Source organism: Eulemur rufifrons, chromosome 9 (assembly GCF_041146395.1).
Source record: "Eulemur rufifrons isolate Redbay chromosome 9, OSU_ERuf_1, whole genome shotgun sequence".
NCBI lineage: Eukaryota > Metazoa > Chordata > Mammalia > Primates > Lemuridae > Eulemur > Eulemur rufifrons.
In genome coordinates, this window is record NC_090991.1 from 37,852,329 (window position 1) to 37,871,020 (window position 18,692).

The following is an 18,692-nucleotide window of genomic DNA, read 5'->3' on the forward strand; positions in this document are numbered from 1 at the left end:
TCCTCTCACCATAGAATCACTTGGCACAGCTGACCTCCTGACAACAAAACTGCCAGTTCCCCAGTTCCTGCCACAAGCCTCATCAACAGGCTTCCCTGACCTCCAGCATGCTGCTACCATCTTTCTATTAGTTTCTTGATTAACAGGCTTTGTGACTTGGCTTGGTAAGACACAGTGAACCTCACCCTGACCTTCTGTGTCTTTATTTGCTGTCGATCTCTGTGATAGGCACAGGCCTTCTTGGGGTCTCCTTGACCTACCGCCATTGTCCCAGCCTTGGAAAACTGATTATCACATACCCTCTAAGTAACCTAAATCAGAAATTCTTATGATAGTTTTCTTAGGTTTTTTCCATATTTATTAGTTCATCATAACCACATTTTTTCTATTACTTTTCTCTTTTCATGATCACTTTGTGTTATCTTCCCAGCAAAGCTTCCCTTATTCCTTCCCAATAAAGTCTTTCCTATCTTCTAGCCTTTATTGTGATCTTTTGTATGGCAGCTACTTTTAAGGCCTTACATTCATATTGCATTTCACAATTATTATCTATTCTGCACCTGACAACGATTCCTAAGCCCACAGAACTGAGATGATTATCTATCTCCCTCTTTCCCCATGAATAAAGTGCTTCCATAAGGTCTTGTGCCTCGTTATGGACGGAATTTGGTCAAGGGCCTGGAGCCTCTGATTCTAGCTCCAGGGCACTTACATTTCCATCTTCCTGCACATACACACCAAAACAACAACAGTGATCTGAGCACTGAGCACTGGACTGGAGAGATACCTGCGTGAAAATAAACCTTTTCATATGCAGATAAGCTGTTTACAAATGTATTCTTCCATCTGTTTCCAAAACCTCAGTGGCCAGTAGGCTGGTTTTAAGAGCCACCCAGCAGGTTTGAGCATCCGTTGTATTCCTGGCACTGTGCTGGCACATTTAAGCCAGCGGCTCACCGAAAGACACTTGTACTTTGATGTCAGAGGTTGACATTCTGGCATGGTCTCTTTCTTCTGACTGTGTACAGTGTGGAATCTAAAAAAGGAATCAAGCAAAACATGTACCTGCAGGCTGTATTTCATGTACCTACATGCTTTGAGTTAAATTTTTGTCTTGACCAGACGTTATTAAGGATATTAAGTATGGACACAGTCCTGGGCATTGAGCTAACCACATCAAGGAAATTTACCTTGGAGCCATTCACAATCCCTACAAAGCTCCATCCTGCATTTTACAAGATGAAGCTAAAGCACAAGTCCAACCCAGATGTAGCTGGGGTTCTTTGAAGAGACCCCCTAGTTTATAACAGGGGAAGGAGGTAAGTTGAGGTAACAATATTTGTTAATTATATTTTATATAGATCTAAATCTGTATCCCTCATCCTGGGTGCTGTTGACATTTGGGCCATATAATTCTTCGTTCGGGGGTGGAGGGGTGCAGCTGTGTGTGAGCTGAAGCATGTGGAGCAGCCCCCCTGGCCTCTGCCCGCTAGATGTGGGTAGCACCCTTCCCAGTTCCGCCATATAAAGCCACGATGGTGGGGAAAGTGGATAAATGGTAAAATCATAAGCGAGGAATCTACAGAGGAATTTTCTAAATATATAGAATTAAATGATAAAACATTTATAGCAGCATAATTCACAATTGCAAAGGAGTGGAAACAACCCAAGTGCCCATCAATACATGAGTGGATTAACAAGATGTGACATATGTATACCATGGAATACTACTCAGCCATAAAAGAACAAATGGTGAACGGATGACCTTTTGTAACAACCTGGATGGAACTGGAGGCCATCCTCCTAAGTGAAGTATCACAAGAATGGAAAAACAAACACCATATGTACTCACTATTAAATTGGAACTCAATGATCAACACTCATGTGTACATATGGTAGTAAAATTCAATGGAAATTAAGCAGGTGGGAGGTGGGAGGAGGGGATGGGTAAATTCGCACCTAATAGGTGCAATGCACACTATCTGGCTGATAGACACACTTATAACTTTGACTCAAACTGTACAAAAGTAATTCAAGTAACCAAAACGTTTATACCCCTATAATATTCTGAGATAAAAATATTTTAAAATAAAATAAAATAAGAAATAAAAAAAATGATAAAACATGGCATATCAAAACTCATGGCATGCAACAGTAGCAGCATTCTGAGGATAATTTATAGCTTTAAATCTTTATATTAAAAGAGAGGAAAAACCTCAAAATTAATGAAGTGTCCCATCTTGAGAAACTAAGATAAAAGTAATAGCATTGCCCCCAGACTACATAGAAGACAAATACTAAAGATAAAAGAGGAAAATTAATAAAACAGAAAATGTAAGACAGAAATAAATAATATTACTTAAAAGGGTGGACATAAAATATGGCTTAAACAGATTTTCAAAATAAGATTATTTTAATTATCTGTTACTGTGTTACAAACAATTAATAAATAATAATTTACTACTTTTTATGATTGCATCGGCTCACTGAGCCCAATTCTTTTGCCCTGCATGCTGTTGACTGGGAGAAGGTACTCACGATACACCCAGGGTCAAAGGGTTGGTCTCAAGAACATATAAATGACTCCCACGAGTCGTAGAACACTGGGTATGACACCAGCCACCTTTGCTCCGCCCCGCATGGTAAATCGAGTCTGTGACGACGGGTTTTCCAAAAGAGAAAAGATTTATTCACAAGGCAGCCCAGTGAGGTGGGGAGGTAAAGCTTAGGACATTCACGGGCGAGGGAGGTGGGGGTCTAAGGCTGGGGGGCGGTGATGGGCAGTGGGGCGCACGGAAGCAAGGGGTTTGCTCTGCGCAAGCGTAGTCAGGGCTTACAGGACACCTGCTCAGAAAACGGTGGCGTTAGCATGACCTGAGGGTGGCGTTTTGAGCCCTGTGATATCAAAAGGACCTGGAGTGAGAAGACACATGGAAACTCCCTAAAAGCTCTTTAAAAGAGCTTCCCAAGTATGGAACGGTAATTTTCAATTATTGGCGAGCGTTTATCAGGATTCCTTCCATGCCTGAGATGCTTCGAGTTCTCTTAAACACTCTCCGTCTTGCCCTATCATTATTTGATTGATTAATTGCTGACAGGTTCCTATCATTCTCTGAAGTCCCTGAGCATTCAAATACATAATGCTTTAAAGAAAACATACACACTATCATGATAATGGGCATTCACTTGGAGAGGAAAAAAAAAAAAAAAAAAAAAAAAAAACCTGTCTTCCAAAATGCATTTGGGGTAGAATTCACAACCTTGATAAATTTATCAGGGTGTGGCCTTTAGCCTTGCAGACTAAGAGCCATGATATTGTTTACATTCCAAAGTTGAAGCCATCTCTTGGAGCAGACTCAAGTTAGCCAAGCCCATAAAGCAAGGGTGCCTATTTATTAACTTACAGGAGAATTAATTAACAGGAAATTCTTAACCACCACATGAGCAAGGAATCAGTACAGAAAGTTAAAGGAACTAAATGTTGGGTGGCATTTGACACATTCATTTCGCAATAAGTCTCACCAGTGGAACTTGAAAACTCACAGTCCCAGAACTAACTCTCCCTCTCCTGTTAGCAGGACACTGCCAACATTGGCCTCATCAAGTCCAAAAACAATAGATGCTGGCATCGATGCACAGAGAAAGGGACACTATACACTGTTGGTGGAGCTGCAAATTAGAACAACCTCTGTGGAGAACAATATAGAGATTCCTCAAAGAACTAAAAGTTGACCTATCATTTGATCTAGCAATCCCTCTACTGGGTATTTCCCCAAAGGAAAAGAAATCATTTTATCAAAAAGACACCTGCACTCAAATGTTTACTGCAGAAACAATTCGCAATTACAAAGATGTAGAATCAACCCAAGTGTCCATCAATTCATGAGTGGATTAACAAAATGTAATATATAAATACCGTGGAATACTACTCAACCATGAAGAAGGATGCATTAAGGCCTTTTGCAACAATTTGCATGGAACTGGAAACCATTATCCTAAATGGAAAAGCAAATACTACATGTACTCATTATGAAATTGGAACTAACCAATGAGCACACATGTGCCAGAGGGAATTAAAACTGAGTGGAATTCAAGCAGGGGAGAGGGAGAAGAGAGAGAAGATAGGCAAAATTCCACCTAACTAACGGGTACAATGAACACTATCTGGGCAATAAGGACACTTATAACCCCAACTCAAGCATAGCAAAATCGATACATGTTACCAAAAACATTTGTACCCCCATAATATTTTGAAATTAAAAAAAATAATAATTTCCAGTATACTATCAAGATACCAGAGAGAATTACGAGGGGCTGTGTACTGGGATTTGATTCAAAAGGCCAAGTGGAGAATATTAGTTTGACCCATATGAAATTTCCATTTTTGCAAAGTGAAAATAACTGCATATCTGCAATTTCAATGGTTTAATCTTAGAAAGAAAAATTAATAAACTAGGCATTAAATAGGGGTTGTAGGAGCCCACGCCATGAGAAGAATGAAGGAAGTTCCAGGTGCTCTGACATTGGCAAACTCTCTCTCTCTCTCTCTCTCTCACACACACACAGAGGGAAAAAAAAAACCAGTGGGAATGTGTTTTTTTAATAAAATGGTTGTGAACAATGTAAGGATGTTATCAAACAGGATAAAGGCCTATTACTTTGTGTTGGTAATTTCCTACTGTGCTTTAGTATAGAAATCAACGCTCCTTTTATTTTTCTTTCATCTTTCTAATGGGGAAAATAACCAACCATCAGTAAAGGGAAAGAGTAACCCAAGATTAGGTCATAATAGGCAGTACCCAGTAGTTTGCCCCTAGGGAGGGGGATGTAGATGGGGTGGTGGGGAACTGGGGCTTTCCATTTTTTATTCATACATTGTTTTCCCCCTCAAGCATGGTTTACTTTTATAATAAAAGAAAAATGAAAAATTGAAATGTTTCCTTCTGAACTGAAGTAGGAAAACTTGCAAGAGAGAGAGAGAGCATGATTGAGATTTTAATTCCTTTTAATCTGCATAAAAGGAGCTATAATTAGCAAAAGTAGTTAAATAAGAAGTAAACTCCTCAGGATGATGTTGCAATTTTTTTTTTTTTTTTTTTTGCATGATGTATTTGTATCCACCCCTCATCCAACTCATGATTCATGAACTATAAACATGTCAGTATCTGGCAAAGAAAATCCAGGCTTACAAAAGGAGTTTGGCCTCTTTAGTTCACGCTAACAGCAGGCATTAAGATCTGAAATCTCCCTGTGGAATGTAGCACAATGTGAAGGGTATGGTAGAAATACTTGTATTTGGTGTCTATCTTTTCAGACAATAGGGAATAATTGAGGTAGAAAAACAATTAAATAGTTATAAGGACAATCAATTTTGCAAATGCTTAGATTCTCTAAATAAATCCATGTCACTGTTCTGTGCACACTATGCCCCAGAGCAGTTAAAGACTGAAAGTAAACCACACACTGATATTTGAGGAATCTTAGAGAAAGAGAGCTACTCAACACGTTGAGACAAGCAAATACTATTCCAATATTTCAAGTTGCTGCAAACCATACACCTATCAGCTTGATCTTGTCTCAAAAAAGATTCTAGAATAGATTGTTCAAAGAATCTTTGTGAATGCCTAGAAAAATATAAACATAGGACCCCTTAGACCAAGTCATGTCAAATAGTTTAATTTTTTATTTTTGCTGGATTAGTTGAAAAATGAAATTCAGTAGAAAATGAATCTAGATTTCAGCAGGATGATTGAAAAGGACTCTCATAATATTAATATCTTATGAAAAGACGGCAGAAATATGGATTGAATTCAATGGCAATTTGCCAAGATATGTTTTATTTCCAGTGTCAGCATCCAATAATAATAAGTACTTGACCCCACATTCAAGCTGAGACCCTGGATAGGGTTGTATTAGAGGGGCAGTTAGGAAGACAGCTTAGGGTAGATTCACTGGACAGTCTTTTCTCAGAGGATCTGGAGGTTGCTAGGAGGAGACACTATACTTAACTTGGACTGAAACAAAAGAGCCATGTATCTGTAGTTGATGTTAAACCTGAACCTGGAGACCTTCCTCTTCCAGGCAGTGACAGTCAGAACACCATTATGGATGGAGTAGGAATCTGAACTTAGCAACAGGCACACAAAGGCAGGAACAGGGCTATCAACAGAGGGACCCGAAAACCATTCAAGCAGTAACAGAGCCCTTTTGGGCTCCTAATGATTCACATGTTCAATACACTTACTTCTAAGCTCCCCCCAATCTCATCTCCAGCTGTTCATGCCTTTGTTAAGTTCCTTCCTCTTAGTGTAGACTAAATTTACTGACTTGCTTCTAGTGAGTAGATTATAGTGGAAGTGGTAGGATGTAAAGGGACTGTGACTTCCATATTGTGTGTTCATAGTCTCTCTCTCTCTCTCTCTCTCTCTCTCTGCCCCCCACTTGCTCTTGGAGAATCCAGCTGCTATCCATAAGGACAATTAGTCAGAATACGGAGAAGCCCATGCAGCGAGGGAATAACACTGCTGGCTAACAGCTAGCAAGAACCTGCCAACAGCTGCATGAGTGAGCTTGGAAGTAAATTCTTCCCCAGCCAAGCCATGAGATGACTGCAGTCCCAGCCAACACTCAACAGTCATCTTATAAAAGACCCTGAGCTAGAGGTACCCACCTAAGCCACACCTAGACTTCTAACCCACAGAAACAGTGAGGTAATACATGTTTGCTGTTTTCAGCCACTAAGTTTTGGGTAACTTGTTACACAGTGATAGATAACTAATAGAATGAAACAGATCCATGTATCAAAATGCATGTTTCTCAAAAGCAATGATGAAATTAAAAATAAATTGCATAATTTTACATTACATATGTAAATTCTTAAATTTGCAAACTCTAATGCTAGATATCATTTACAGACTCTCTACATATTATATATTGCTTATATTTTTACATAAATTAACAGTGACTGGGGGGTATATAATAAGATCATGATAGAGGTTGTATCTGAGAAGGGGACTTGGGGGTTACAACAGGACTTCAACTTTATGAATAATGTTTTATTTCAATTATATGTTTTAAAAATCCAAAGCAGATATAAGAAAATGTCAATTCTTATTGGTAGGTGTTTGTAATATTTTTATCAAAACCTCTGTATTTTGAAAATTGTTCTCCTGCCCTGAACATAAGTCTAAGTAAAGATTTAGCTAGAAGCATGTTCAGGCTCAGCAAAATATTGTTTACAAGAGGAGGTTCAGATGTTTTATGGACAAGTTCTAGCAAACCTAAAAGGAACAAATTAATGACCTGTTATTTAAACTGTTGCCAAGCATGGGAAAAGATACAAAGCTTCCCAACCCACGTTTTACGCTTGACATGTTTAGAATGTGAAGTTTGCGTGTTGGCAGATAGCCAATAAAAACATTTGCCTGTAAAGCAGAGAAGTACATACTGGAACAATAACAAAAAATGATATAGACTCAGATGGGTCAAAAAACTATTACAAAATGAAATTTGAAGTTCTAGGTATGTGGAGAATTCTGGTATCAATAAATAAGTTAGAGGTCTATATTAATAATTTCTTAAGCTATGCCTGCATCCTCCTGTAATGTAGGAAACATTGTTGAAAATTCCATGCAGCCCTGAGGCTAGATGCATCCCTCTCCCAGGGCTTCATTCCCCCTCTAGCAGGACTGAGCTCTCCATGGAAGAGGCGGGAGAGAGAATCTGAACAGAGTATGCATCACAATGTCATTTCTGGGAGACATTCCATCCATGGTAATTCCTTTATGATGTCAAGGTCCCTCTCTCCTCTTCTTCCTTTTTTTTTTAAATTTTCTTTTTGGACCTCAGTTGAAAATAATCAAGTCAATCATATTTCTTATTTCATGACACGTTATCATCCCTGCTCCTTGCAAGGGCCCTCCCTTATCTATTTTTATGTACTTTTATGTCAGTGAATTAAATTCCTGTTCTCCCCCTGCCCTATTCTCTTCCAGCAGCTATTCTATTCTGTTTAATGCATTTATTTACATGTATTCTTGTAAAGTGTTTATTGTGGTTTAGTACATGTATACTTTACATAAATTACAATATGCAATATATATCATTCTGTTTTGTCACTAAGCAGAATTTTTTAAGATTCATCTATGCAACTATGTGTATATATAACCTATTGTTTCTAGTTCCAGGGTAATATTAATACTCCATGGTGAGAATCACCACGTGTTGCCTATCCACTTGCCCAGTGGTGGACACCAGATTTCCTTTAACGTCAATGCCACTATAGAAATGCCACAGTGGACATCCTCATATGTGTCCCCCTGTGAACTTGTATGAGAATTTTCTGGGAATATACACTCAGGAGCAGGACTGCTGGATTAGGGGCATGCATTTATATAATTCACATAAGTAGGTTCAGATTGTTCTTTAAAATGGCCAAATAAGCTAACAATCCCACCAGCAATGCAGGAAGAGTCCTACAAATTCACACTCCCACCAGTACTTGGCATTATATAACACAGGAATCAGAAAACTATGCCCCAAGAGCTAAATACAGCCCACAGCCTGCTTTTATAAATAAAGTTTTATTAGAACTCAGCCACACTCATTTGTTCACATATTGTCTTTGATGCTTTCCTGATACAACAGAAAAATGCAGTGGTTGCAACAATGACCATATGCCCCACAAAGCCTGCAATATGTACTATCTGTCCTTTTACAGAATAAGTTTGCCGGGCTCTGACAACAGCATTCTAATTTTTGCCAGTCTATTACCTGTAAACCAATATGTAATTGTTATCGTAATTTGGATTTCTCTGAAAAAATATACTTTTGAGAATCCTTTCACAGGCTTAGAAATTTAAGGGTTCACCTTCTGTGAAGTTATATTCGTACCTCAAGGTACTTTCTTTTCCATCAGTTCCAGAGCGTAAGAGACTTTAGTCCTAACCAACTTGAGAATAAGTAGAACTTCACAGAACACATTAATAGACTCACAGGATAAGGCAAATAAATGAGTTCTCAGAGGTAAAATTCATCTAACTTCTTTGTTTTATAGATCAGGACCCTGGTCTTACGTGAGGTCATGCAGTGACTAAGTGACCAGGCTGGGAACTCAAGCCTTCTCCTTCGAGCCACGATCCAGCACTCTTTTCTCCCCACTGCCGTAGAAGGCCTCCTTTGAGTTGCGTTTCCAAGCCGGCCATAAGGCAGACACTCATGAATAGATTTACAAAGCAGGGACTTGGGGATTGATTTGGTCATGCCCTTGGCCTGAGCACAGTGCTAGATTCCTGGCAGTGGGAAACAGGGTGAAAGTCATCCATGATGTGTACTAGCATCACAATTCATTGAGCTATCACCTACGATTACCTGTGATGAGGTGCCAACCACATCAAGTGCCACGGGAGCCCAGTGGTGGCTTGACCATTACGGCCATGAAGGCCCTAAGGGTGTGGTGTGGGGCTGATCCTTCTGTGTGCACTTAAAGTGCTTACAGAAAGGAAACCTCAAGCTCAAGTCATTTAAACCTCAGCTCAAGTCACTGTCTAGAGTTTCTATGGCAGCCCTAAAAGAATCACTTATTTCTTGTAGCCGCAGGACTGCGACTGCTAAAAATCAAATACAACATATAACTGCGTGAGAGTCACTCTGAGCCTCCTCACTCCCTTCCAGCTTAAGCCTCTATATCTAGAGACCACCAGACCAATGCAGACCCACTGACTTAGACAGCCCAAGGTCACTGTGTTCAAATGTGGCCTGCAGGAAATCTATGCAGAGGTGTATATAGGAATGAAAGCACTCCAAGAGTCTTATTCATTATACTTAACCAATTACATTTTTATTAGCAGTTGGCAGCAAAGGAGTCTTCTGAAAGACCAGGCAGCATCAAAAGAAACACAAGAGAAGATTTTGCTGAAATAACAGAATTGACATCAGGAAATGCAAGCTACAGTGTGGAGCATGTTACTGAAAGGTTATCATCTTTGGTTAAGAAGGTCTCTTAGTGGCTGGACAAGTTCCCTGGTCAGGACCTGAAGAGAACGTGGAGCTGGACTTGGGGTAAAGTTAGAAAGCAGGCATTGCTTGTGCTCGGCTAGAGGCAAGCAGGCACCCATGGGGTGGCTGTGCACTTATAGACAGTGGCAAACCATCAGACGAGGTGTGAAGAGAGCTCCATCAACAACGTGGTGCCTTACAGAAGTTGGACTCACAGCTGGGTCGGCAGGAAGTCACTAAGCGGGTGCTTCCTTTGCAGAGATTTGGGGAAGTTGGTTGGAAGCAATTGGAGCTACAACCCGATGATATGCCTGAACCTGTCACACAACAAGCTGATTGGCGGGAAGAAGATTTGCAGCCACTTTGGTTATAGGAAGTGGGTCCACCACAGGTTGGTTGGCAAGAAAGCACAGTGCCACAGGAAGCTGGTTTGCAAGAGTTCTTTGCAGAACAAGAGGACTGGCCGTTAGCCACTGGCTGGCAGATGAAGGACCTGGAAGGAGCCGGTTGGCAGCAAAGTGGCTGGCAAAAGGAGGGCACACAGCAGGTAGGATTGCAAGAACTGAACACATAAGTTGAAGGCTGGCGGGGAACAGGCACGCAGGGAAGTGGTTGGCAAGTCTTGAGAACGTAGCAGACGGGTTGGTAATATATTGATGTACAGGGCTGGCCTTCATCACTGATGGGTTGACATGAATCTCCTTGGCAGCAAGTGGGTTGGCATGGACTAGCTGCACAGATGATTGGTGGGCAAGATGTTTCAGGACAGGAAGTCACTTCAGAGAAGGATGGCTGGCAGGATCTAGTATCGCAGCAGACTGATTGGCCACACAATCCGGACACGCAGACAGGTTCCTGGCAGGAGCTTTGCTGGCAGGGATTGGCATCACAGCACTTCACCTGACAGCCAGTGGATTCCAAGCAGGATGGCTGGCATGAGCTAACCAGACAAGGTGACTGACCAGCCCCAGACTGATAGCAGGCCGTGGGTTGGCAGCACATGGGTTGGCAAATAAAACTCACACCAGAAGCAGCTGGAAGGCAGGTGGGTTGGCACCAAGCAGGTTCACAGCCACTTGAGGCACCACTGGACAGCTGACAGTTTTCTTGGCATGTGACCAATTGCCATGTCCTGGTCTGGCAGGAACTGGGCAAACAGATAGCGTATCGGAAGCTTTCACCAGTTGGGCGGATGGCGATGGTGGACACAGCTGGGATAGCGGCGGCGTTTCCAGGACAACAGCTGTCTGCCATGGTGCTGGTGCTGACCTTGCTGGGAAGTTGCAAACTCCGTGCACCTGAGTTTGAAAGACATCCAGTACATACGGGCTTTTATAGTTCTTCACTGGCAGTGTTGGCACGACCTAGAGCATCTTTCCTTGTTATTGTTTTTACTCATTTGATTGCAAACATCTGATTAGCAGGCTTCAGGAGCCTGGGAGATGTTGTCCCAACTTTAAATAAGTATCTGTTGAGTTGAGAGTTTTCTTTACTGACTTTGGATTCATCGACGCTGCTCCTGCTCTGGGATGAGCTGTCTCCTTTACAGGTTGTTCCCCAGCCTCACTGAAGCAGGCTTTTCCCGGCACTAACCTCTCATCAGGAGGCCTGCATCAAGCCAAAGCAGCCCTGCTCTCCACCAGGAATGCGGTCCTGCGCCACTCAGACAACCAGGAAACGAAGCTCTGACCCAGTTGGAGCAGGGGGTGTCAGAGACAGCAACAGAAAAATTATTCAGGGGAACCCAAGGACACTAAAGTGCCTCTACCTCTTTCTAGAACCTTCCCACTTGGCTTTCCTGAAACCTAACTTTACTAATATTACTACTAATAGCAACAACAGTGATGGCTTTCATTTATTGCATGCCTACTGTAGACCAAGCCCTTGACTGCATTTTTCAGCGAATCCTCCCAGTGACCTAGTTAACTAAGTGCAATTGTCATCACCATGTTAGAAGTGGCAAAACTAAAAATAAACTTTATTATTAATTTCAAAGCAAAGTTAAGATTCAAATGTAAAACTTCATTGGCCTTTTTAGGAAGCTTAAAATCTCCCCACATTGGCTGTTCTCAAGATTAAAAAAAAAAGAAAAAGAAAAAGCAGAAATCAAAAGTGGCAAAACTAAAAATAAACTTTATTATTAACTTTAAAACAAAGTTAAGATTAAAATATAAAACTTCATTGGCCTTTTTGGGAAATTTAAAATCTCCCACATTGGCTGTTCTCAAGATTTAAAAAAAAAAAAAAAAAAAAAAATTAATTTATTGACTAAAATAATTAAAATACTTAAAAAACAGATATCTTAATTTTGCTTCTGAGTGTTTTGATCTTTTTTTTCCTTCAATGAAGTATAATTGTCATTAGGGCTGCATCATGGCTGTGTGTGTGTGTGTGTGTGTGTGTGTTAGATACGCACTATACACACATACAAATACATATGAACACACATATGATGAAGCTCTAATAACATTAAAAATATTCATTGCTACTATTCCTCTACTCTTCCTACATATGTCCATGCTCCTTGAACTATTCTGAGTGGAAACTGCTTCTAACTGTTCTCCCTAAGATTTTTTGGATTAATCTGTGAGCCCCTTATAGCCTTTAACTTTACGGAAATTGTCAGGACTCCTTTTTCACTTCTCTTGTTAGAGAACCTTGAACTCATTTTCCAAACAATAATAGCAATGAGAAGAAAAATCAAACTCCCATTTAATTTTTTTATAATCTGTGTGTATTCATTCATTTTCCCTCCCTTTATAATCGCAATCGTCTCATTTGCCAGGAGTTCCCTAGTTCTAAAATTACTTCTCAATTCCACATTCTTCTCCTCCTGTCTTTTTCCCACCATTTTCTCTTCTTAAATTGCAGAAACAAATCTTTCCCTTTGATCATTAATCATCATCTCCCCATATCTCTTTCTGCACAAAACTTGCTTATCTTCCAAAATCCCTCTCAAATTCAATTGACTTTTCGAAATCTGCAGCCATTTTTAACAATGATCAGAAAACAGACACCTCCAGAGCTTTCTTATTTTCCCCAACATAAATTGTTCCTAGTCTGCCACCATTCTCTCCCAAGCCCTTCACATTCTTCACTAGGAGTTACTCTGTCATGGATCCAACAATGGGAAGGAATCTTTGTTTGAACTTTCTGTAGTTTGACACATGTTATCTGCCTGACTCTCTTTACCATGTGATAAATATTTTCCTGGCTTCTTCCTTTTGATATTGGATAAATCCATCACCAGATATAACTTTATTCATTCTTTTTTGTTGCTTACACATAGATTCTGTATACCGAGATTGGTGTATGCGTTATCAATTTAATTACATAATCAATATCTATTCTATCTCACCTATTTTCACATCAAATTAATAAGACAAAATATCACATATGGTCAGCTTCATCTTTTTTTGGATAAAGATCAGAACTTGGGAGGCAGTCAAACAATATTGTTATGTTTCATAAAACTGTATTACAAGGGCAAAAATTCTGATCATCTGGAAAGAAATAAAGTTTGTAATTATTGACTTTATCTGCATGCATGCATGTGGCAGACTTGCTAATTTGTGATTTAGTTATTTTGTATTTAATTATCAGAGGCTGCAAAGACACATTTAATCATCATTAATTAAAGGCCTCCGTCTACCAGAGATGCTGTATGCAGGTGAAGTTACAGGAGGCAGGGCTCCCGACCTTGGATTATCTGTATTTGATAAGAAAGATTTGCATGCACACAAATACCTTTAGTACCAATCACATTGTAAGATAGGTATGCTGTAAGGACACAAAGGAGTATTAATTTTGATTGCTTTGATTAAAAAATCCTTTATTGATGGGATAACGTTCCATGTGGATCTTAAATCATCTTGAAAGATGTGATTGAAGAAAGTGTCCATCAGAGGGAAGAGAAGACATGTCCTGAGAATGACAGTTAAACTTGGTGATCAGTGTGACCACATTTGTGTTAACAGAGAGACAACCCAGGGTACAGCCATACCAGATGGAACCAAAGCATAACAATATTATATAATGAAAAATGATATACATATGTATTATAGCTTTAATAAAATATGAGGCATAGGTCTTTATTTGAAACTATATATTACTCTGTATTATTTGCTTTTCTGTTACATAAATGATACTAAGATAAAACAACAATCAGACTAGTGAACAGTGTGAACTAATAGTAATTAAGAGTAGAACTAACTAATCAAATAATATGTATGGTTAAAATGTGACAATATTTTTATAATATTGCTTCCTGTTCTCAGTTACAGGAATTTATTTTAGCTTCTTGTTAAAGCCTTTATTGAATGTTTACATTTTGTACTCTGTATATCTTAAGATTCATAAATATAAGAATTTTAGAAAGAAAATACATTAAAAAAAAAAAGCAGAAATCAGAAGTGGCAAAACTAAGAGAGTTTAAATCATGTTCCCAAAATTGTGCAAGTAATAAGGGATAGAAACGTGATTGAAACCTAGCTCCAGCTAAGTCCCCAACTCCTGATCTCAACCACCTGTTAGACCTCCTGGCGCTGAGAGTGTGGGAGGGGGCTTTGCTATGGTGATTGAAGGCTCAGGAGCAGGTCTCCCAGGTGCCCACTAGGGATCATCTGCCCCCTCCAGTGACTGCCACCATCAGCTGGATCAAACCGGTGTGAGTACTAACCTCTCCTTATCAATCCTCTGAAAGACAATCTTTCAATTTGGAAATTTTAAAAGCTGCAAAATATTTCACCAAGAAGGATTAAGCTAATCCTGTGGAGTCAACAGTGTATGCATTCTCTAAGTATAAAAACACAACCTGGCTGGGCACGGTGGCTCACGCCTGTAATCCTAGCACTCTGGGAGGCTGAGGCGGGCGGATTGTTTGAGCTCAGGAGTTCGAGACCAGCCTGAGCAAGAGCGAGACCCCGTCTCTACTAAAAATAGAAAGAAATTATATGGACAGCTAAAAATATATATAGAAAAAATTAGCCGGGCATGGTGGCGCATGCCTGTAGTCCCAGCTACTTGGGAGGCTGAGGCAGGAGGATCGTTTGAGTCCAGGAGTTTGAGGTTGCTGTGAGCTAGGCTAATGCCACGGCACTCACTCTAGCCTGGGCAACAGAGCAAGACTCTGTCTCAAAAAAAAGACAGAAAACACAACCTGTGGGAATGATAGAAGGACATCACTGCAAAGTGGTTGGAGGGTTAAATCCCTTCCAGGAGGAATTCACAATGGGTTTTCCTGACTCTCTGCTTGCCCTGGCGCTGCCTACCTGCCAAGCTGCCTACCTGCCAAGTTCAGCATCCTCCATCAGTCCACGTCCCGACCTGGTTCATGCTGGAGGTACGTGACGGGGTGGAAAGATCACGGTGTGGGGAGCCAGGCAGAGCTGGTCTCGATTTCTGCCTCTGTCCCTAACTCATGCTGTTGGACATGTTAGTTAGCTAATGAACCAAGTCTTCCAAGTGCCAAGATTTCCTCAACTGCACCCCTGTTTCTCTGATTATTTTTGCTCTGTTTTGGCTGTGCCACAAATTATTGAAAATGTTGGAAATTCTGGGGTGTACTTTGCAAAGTACCAGCTACAAAATGCCTTTTCCTTGGCACCCTCCTCATCCTCATGTTAAAAAGAAGAGAAACTTTTCTGATCAGAACAATGTCTGTAAAACCTTTATCATTGTCATTTAAATGCTCCCCCCCCCCACCGTTTTTTATGGCACACCACGGGTCACGGCTTTTGCCTGCCTTCCTGTCTCTGTTTACCTTGGCATCTTCCAAGCAGCAGGGATCCCTGCACTACGTTATTCCTGAATACGCACGCACCAAAGCTCTTCACCTCCCAAGAGGAAAGACTTTTGGTCATCAAATAGGTCAATCAAAATGGGAACGTGAATATATTTGAGAAACTTAACTTCAATCTGAAAAAGGTGCCAATATCCTACACTACTTTTACGGTTATAAAGCAATCCGTTTTGACATCTCTTTTCTCTAAGTGATTCTGTTCTTGTTTCTTTTCCTCTTAAAAGAGCTTCCCAATAGAGGGAACATTCATTTTGCTGTGGTTCAAGGCACTAAAGACATCTAGTGAATCTATCAGAGACGTCTTGTGACTGCGTCAGGAAATACAGTGATTCCTAAAAAACATAGGCTTTGGACAGAACTGGGTTTTAGTCATGTGCATGTTACTTACTAGCTGTAACTATCCTGAATTTTGTTTATCACTCCAAATGTGTGTGTGTGCGCTCACATGTGTGTGTGTATGTATGGGTATATATATATGTGCATGCATACCCATACATATGTGTATGTGGTTTTTGAACTTAACATATATATACAGAGAGAGAGAGGTGGTCTTCTGAGGTCTGTTTATGTCAATCCACATCACGCTAGTCAGGTTGACCTATGTTGCTTCGTGGAGCCATTCCCCAGTCACTCTCACTGCATGTAATATTCCATTGTGTGAATATGCCACAATTTACTTGTCTATTGATGGGTACTTGGATTGTTTGTCCTTCAGATTCTTCATCTTATACATAGGGGAGAAAACAGGGGAGAAAAAATACTACCTCACAAAATTGCTGTGATTTATGTGAAACACTAAGTCTAGTGCTTGGCACAGAGGTTTTAAACCCTGGTCAGCTCCTCTCTTGACTCTGGAAGGAGACAGAAGCTCATCCCCATAGCCTGATGTGACAGTGACTCCAAACCAACATGCAGGATATGCTTTGCTTTTGACTTTCTTCCTCTGCTATTGTCTAACACAGTGGTTCTCAAACAGGGGTAAATTTTGCAATGTCTGGAGACATTTATGGTCATCACACTCAAGGAGTGCTACGGGTATGTAGTTGGTAGAGGCCAGGGATGCTACTTAACATCCTACAATGCCCAGGACAGCACCCACAATAAAGAATCATCCAGCCCAAATGTCAGTAGTGCCAAAGTCGAGAAGCCTGGTCTGTCCCCCGCTGTGCTTGTGATGACCAAGCTGCGCCTGAGGACGAGGGTAGCCCTCTTCTCTGTGTACTAAGTACTTTGGAGTTTGCCCAAAAAGTGTCTGGCAGGGATGAGGAGAACATAAGGAAATTCTTGCACAGGAAATCCAGGTTACCCGACCTTCCTTATTTTAAATGTGATCCTCACATGCTGTTTCCATCCCACTATGGACCCCGAAGCCATTGGCTTCCTCCCTAGTCTCTCTCCATTCAGGACCATGTTCCTCCACTGAGTTCTCCACACCAAGTCCAGAGGGATGTTCCAAAACCCAGTGCTCTTCATGTCCCTGCCTTGTACATGGCCCTGCCCCAAACCCAAACACCTCTGTCTAGCGTGCAAGGCCCAACATGGGCAGGTCACTGTCTACTCTCTGACCTTAGAGCTCACCACTCCCCTAAGGACAATTCTGCACAAGCCTTGCCTAACGAACAGTTTGCTCTCAAGACCCATTCATTTGACCATGTTTCCTGTGCCTGGAAAGCTCCTCCTTCCCTATTTATAACTGGTTAATTCCTACTTGTGCTGAAAGACTCAGCTCCAGCATCACATTCCCCAAGAATTCTTTCCTGGTTCCCCCCATGCCCTGCTAAGTTCATGGTGCCCTGTGTTTACCCCTATCCTAGTGTAAAGGAATGTAAAAATTGTCTCCTTGTCTGTCTCTCTCCCCAACAAAGAGTGAGCTCCTTGAGGGTGGGGACTGAGATTTTTCTCTTTTTATTCCTAACACAGTCCCTGGCACCTAACAACTGTTTAGTAATGCTGAAGGCATGGATGGATGGCCGGCTGGCTGGCTGGATGGATGGATGGCTGTGTGGATGAATGGCTATGTGTATGGATGGCTGCATGGGTGGATGGCTGCGTGGATGGATGGATGTCTGAGTAGATTGATGGCTGAGTGGATGGATGGCTGTGTGGATGAATGGATGGATGGATGGATGGATGGCTGTGTGGATGGACGGATGGATGGATGGATGGATGGCTGTGTGGATGAATGGATGGATGGATGGATGGATGGCTGCATGGGTGGATGGCTGCGTGGATGGATGGATGTCTGAGTAGATTGATGGCTGAGTGGATGGATGGCTGCGTGGATGGACGGATGGATGGATGGATGGATGGCTGTGTGGATGCATGGATGGATGTATGGATGGATGTGTGGATGAATGGCTGTGTGGATGGATGGCTGCATGGATGAACAGCTGTGTGGATGGACAGACGGATGAATGTATGGATGGAGCAGCTCTCAAAGATGAAGCAAGTCACTGATACAATTATGGCATTAACAGGAGTGCAATGAAAACAGCATGTCACTTCAACTAAGCCATTTTTATTAGACAGATAAATATTTTACCTCATGAAAGAAGTCCCCAAGGAACACAAGCATGCATAGCAAGGGAGCACATGCATGAGGACAGAAAAAATTTTATGTCAGGAAAGAGACTTGAGATGACGCAGCTCTTCTCAGCTTAATAGCAGCAGGAAACAGGGACTAGGAACGCCCCACTGTCAATGCCCAGGAGGCCTTCACTTGGACCACTGGGATACTGACATTTCTCATGGATTCTTTGAAGCATAAGCAGGTGGTGAGTAGCAGTGCAGAAAGAAAAAAAGATCCTGGCTAAGTCCTAATGAGCTTCAGGAGGGCAGTTGAGTGTTCTCTCCAGGTGGTGGCTTACTTTGCAGGAATTGGTGGGCTGGGGCTGGT

At 41.2% G+C, this 18,692-nt stretch overlaps 1 protein-coding gene across 1 annotated transcript; it reads right to left on the reverse strand.

The window, feature by feature from the left end:
• Positions 1-10,176: 10,176 nt before the first annotated feature.
• KRTAP29-1 (keratin associated like protein 29-1) lies at positions 10,177-11,285 on the reverse strand. The gene has a single exon (XM_069483144.1). The coding sequence runs from the start codon at positions 11,248-11,250 to the stop codon at positions 10,177-10,179; it is 1,074 nt and encodes a 357-aa protein (XP_069339245.1). The 5' UTR covers positions 11,251-11,285.
• Between the last annotated feature and the right edge of the window lie 7,407 nt (positions 11,286-18,692).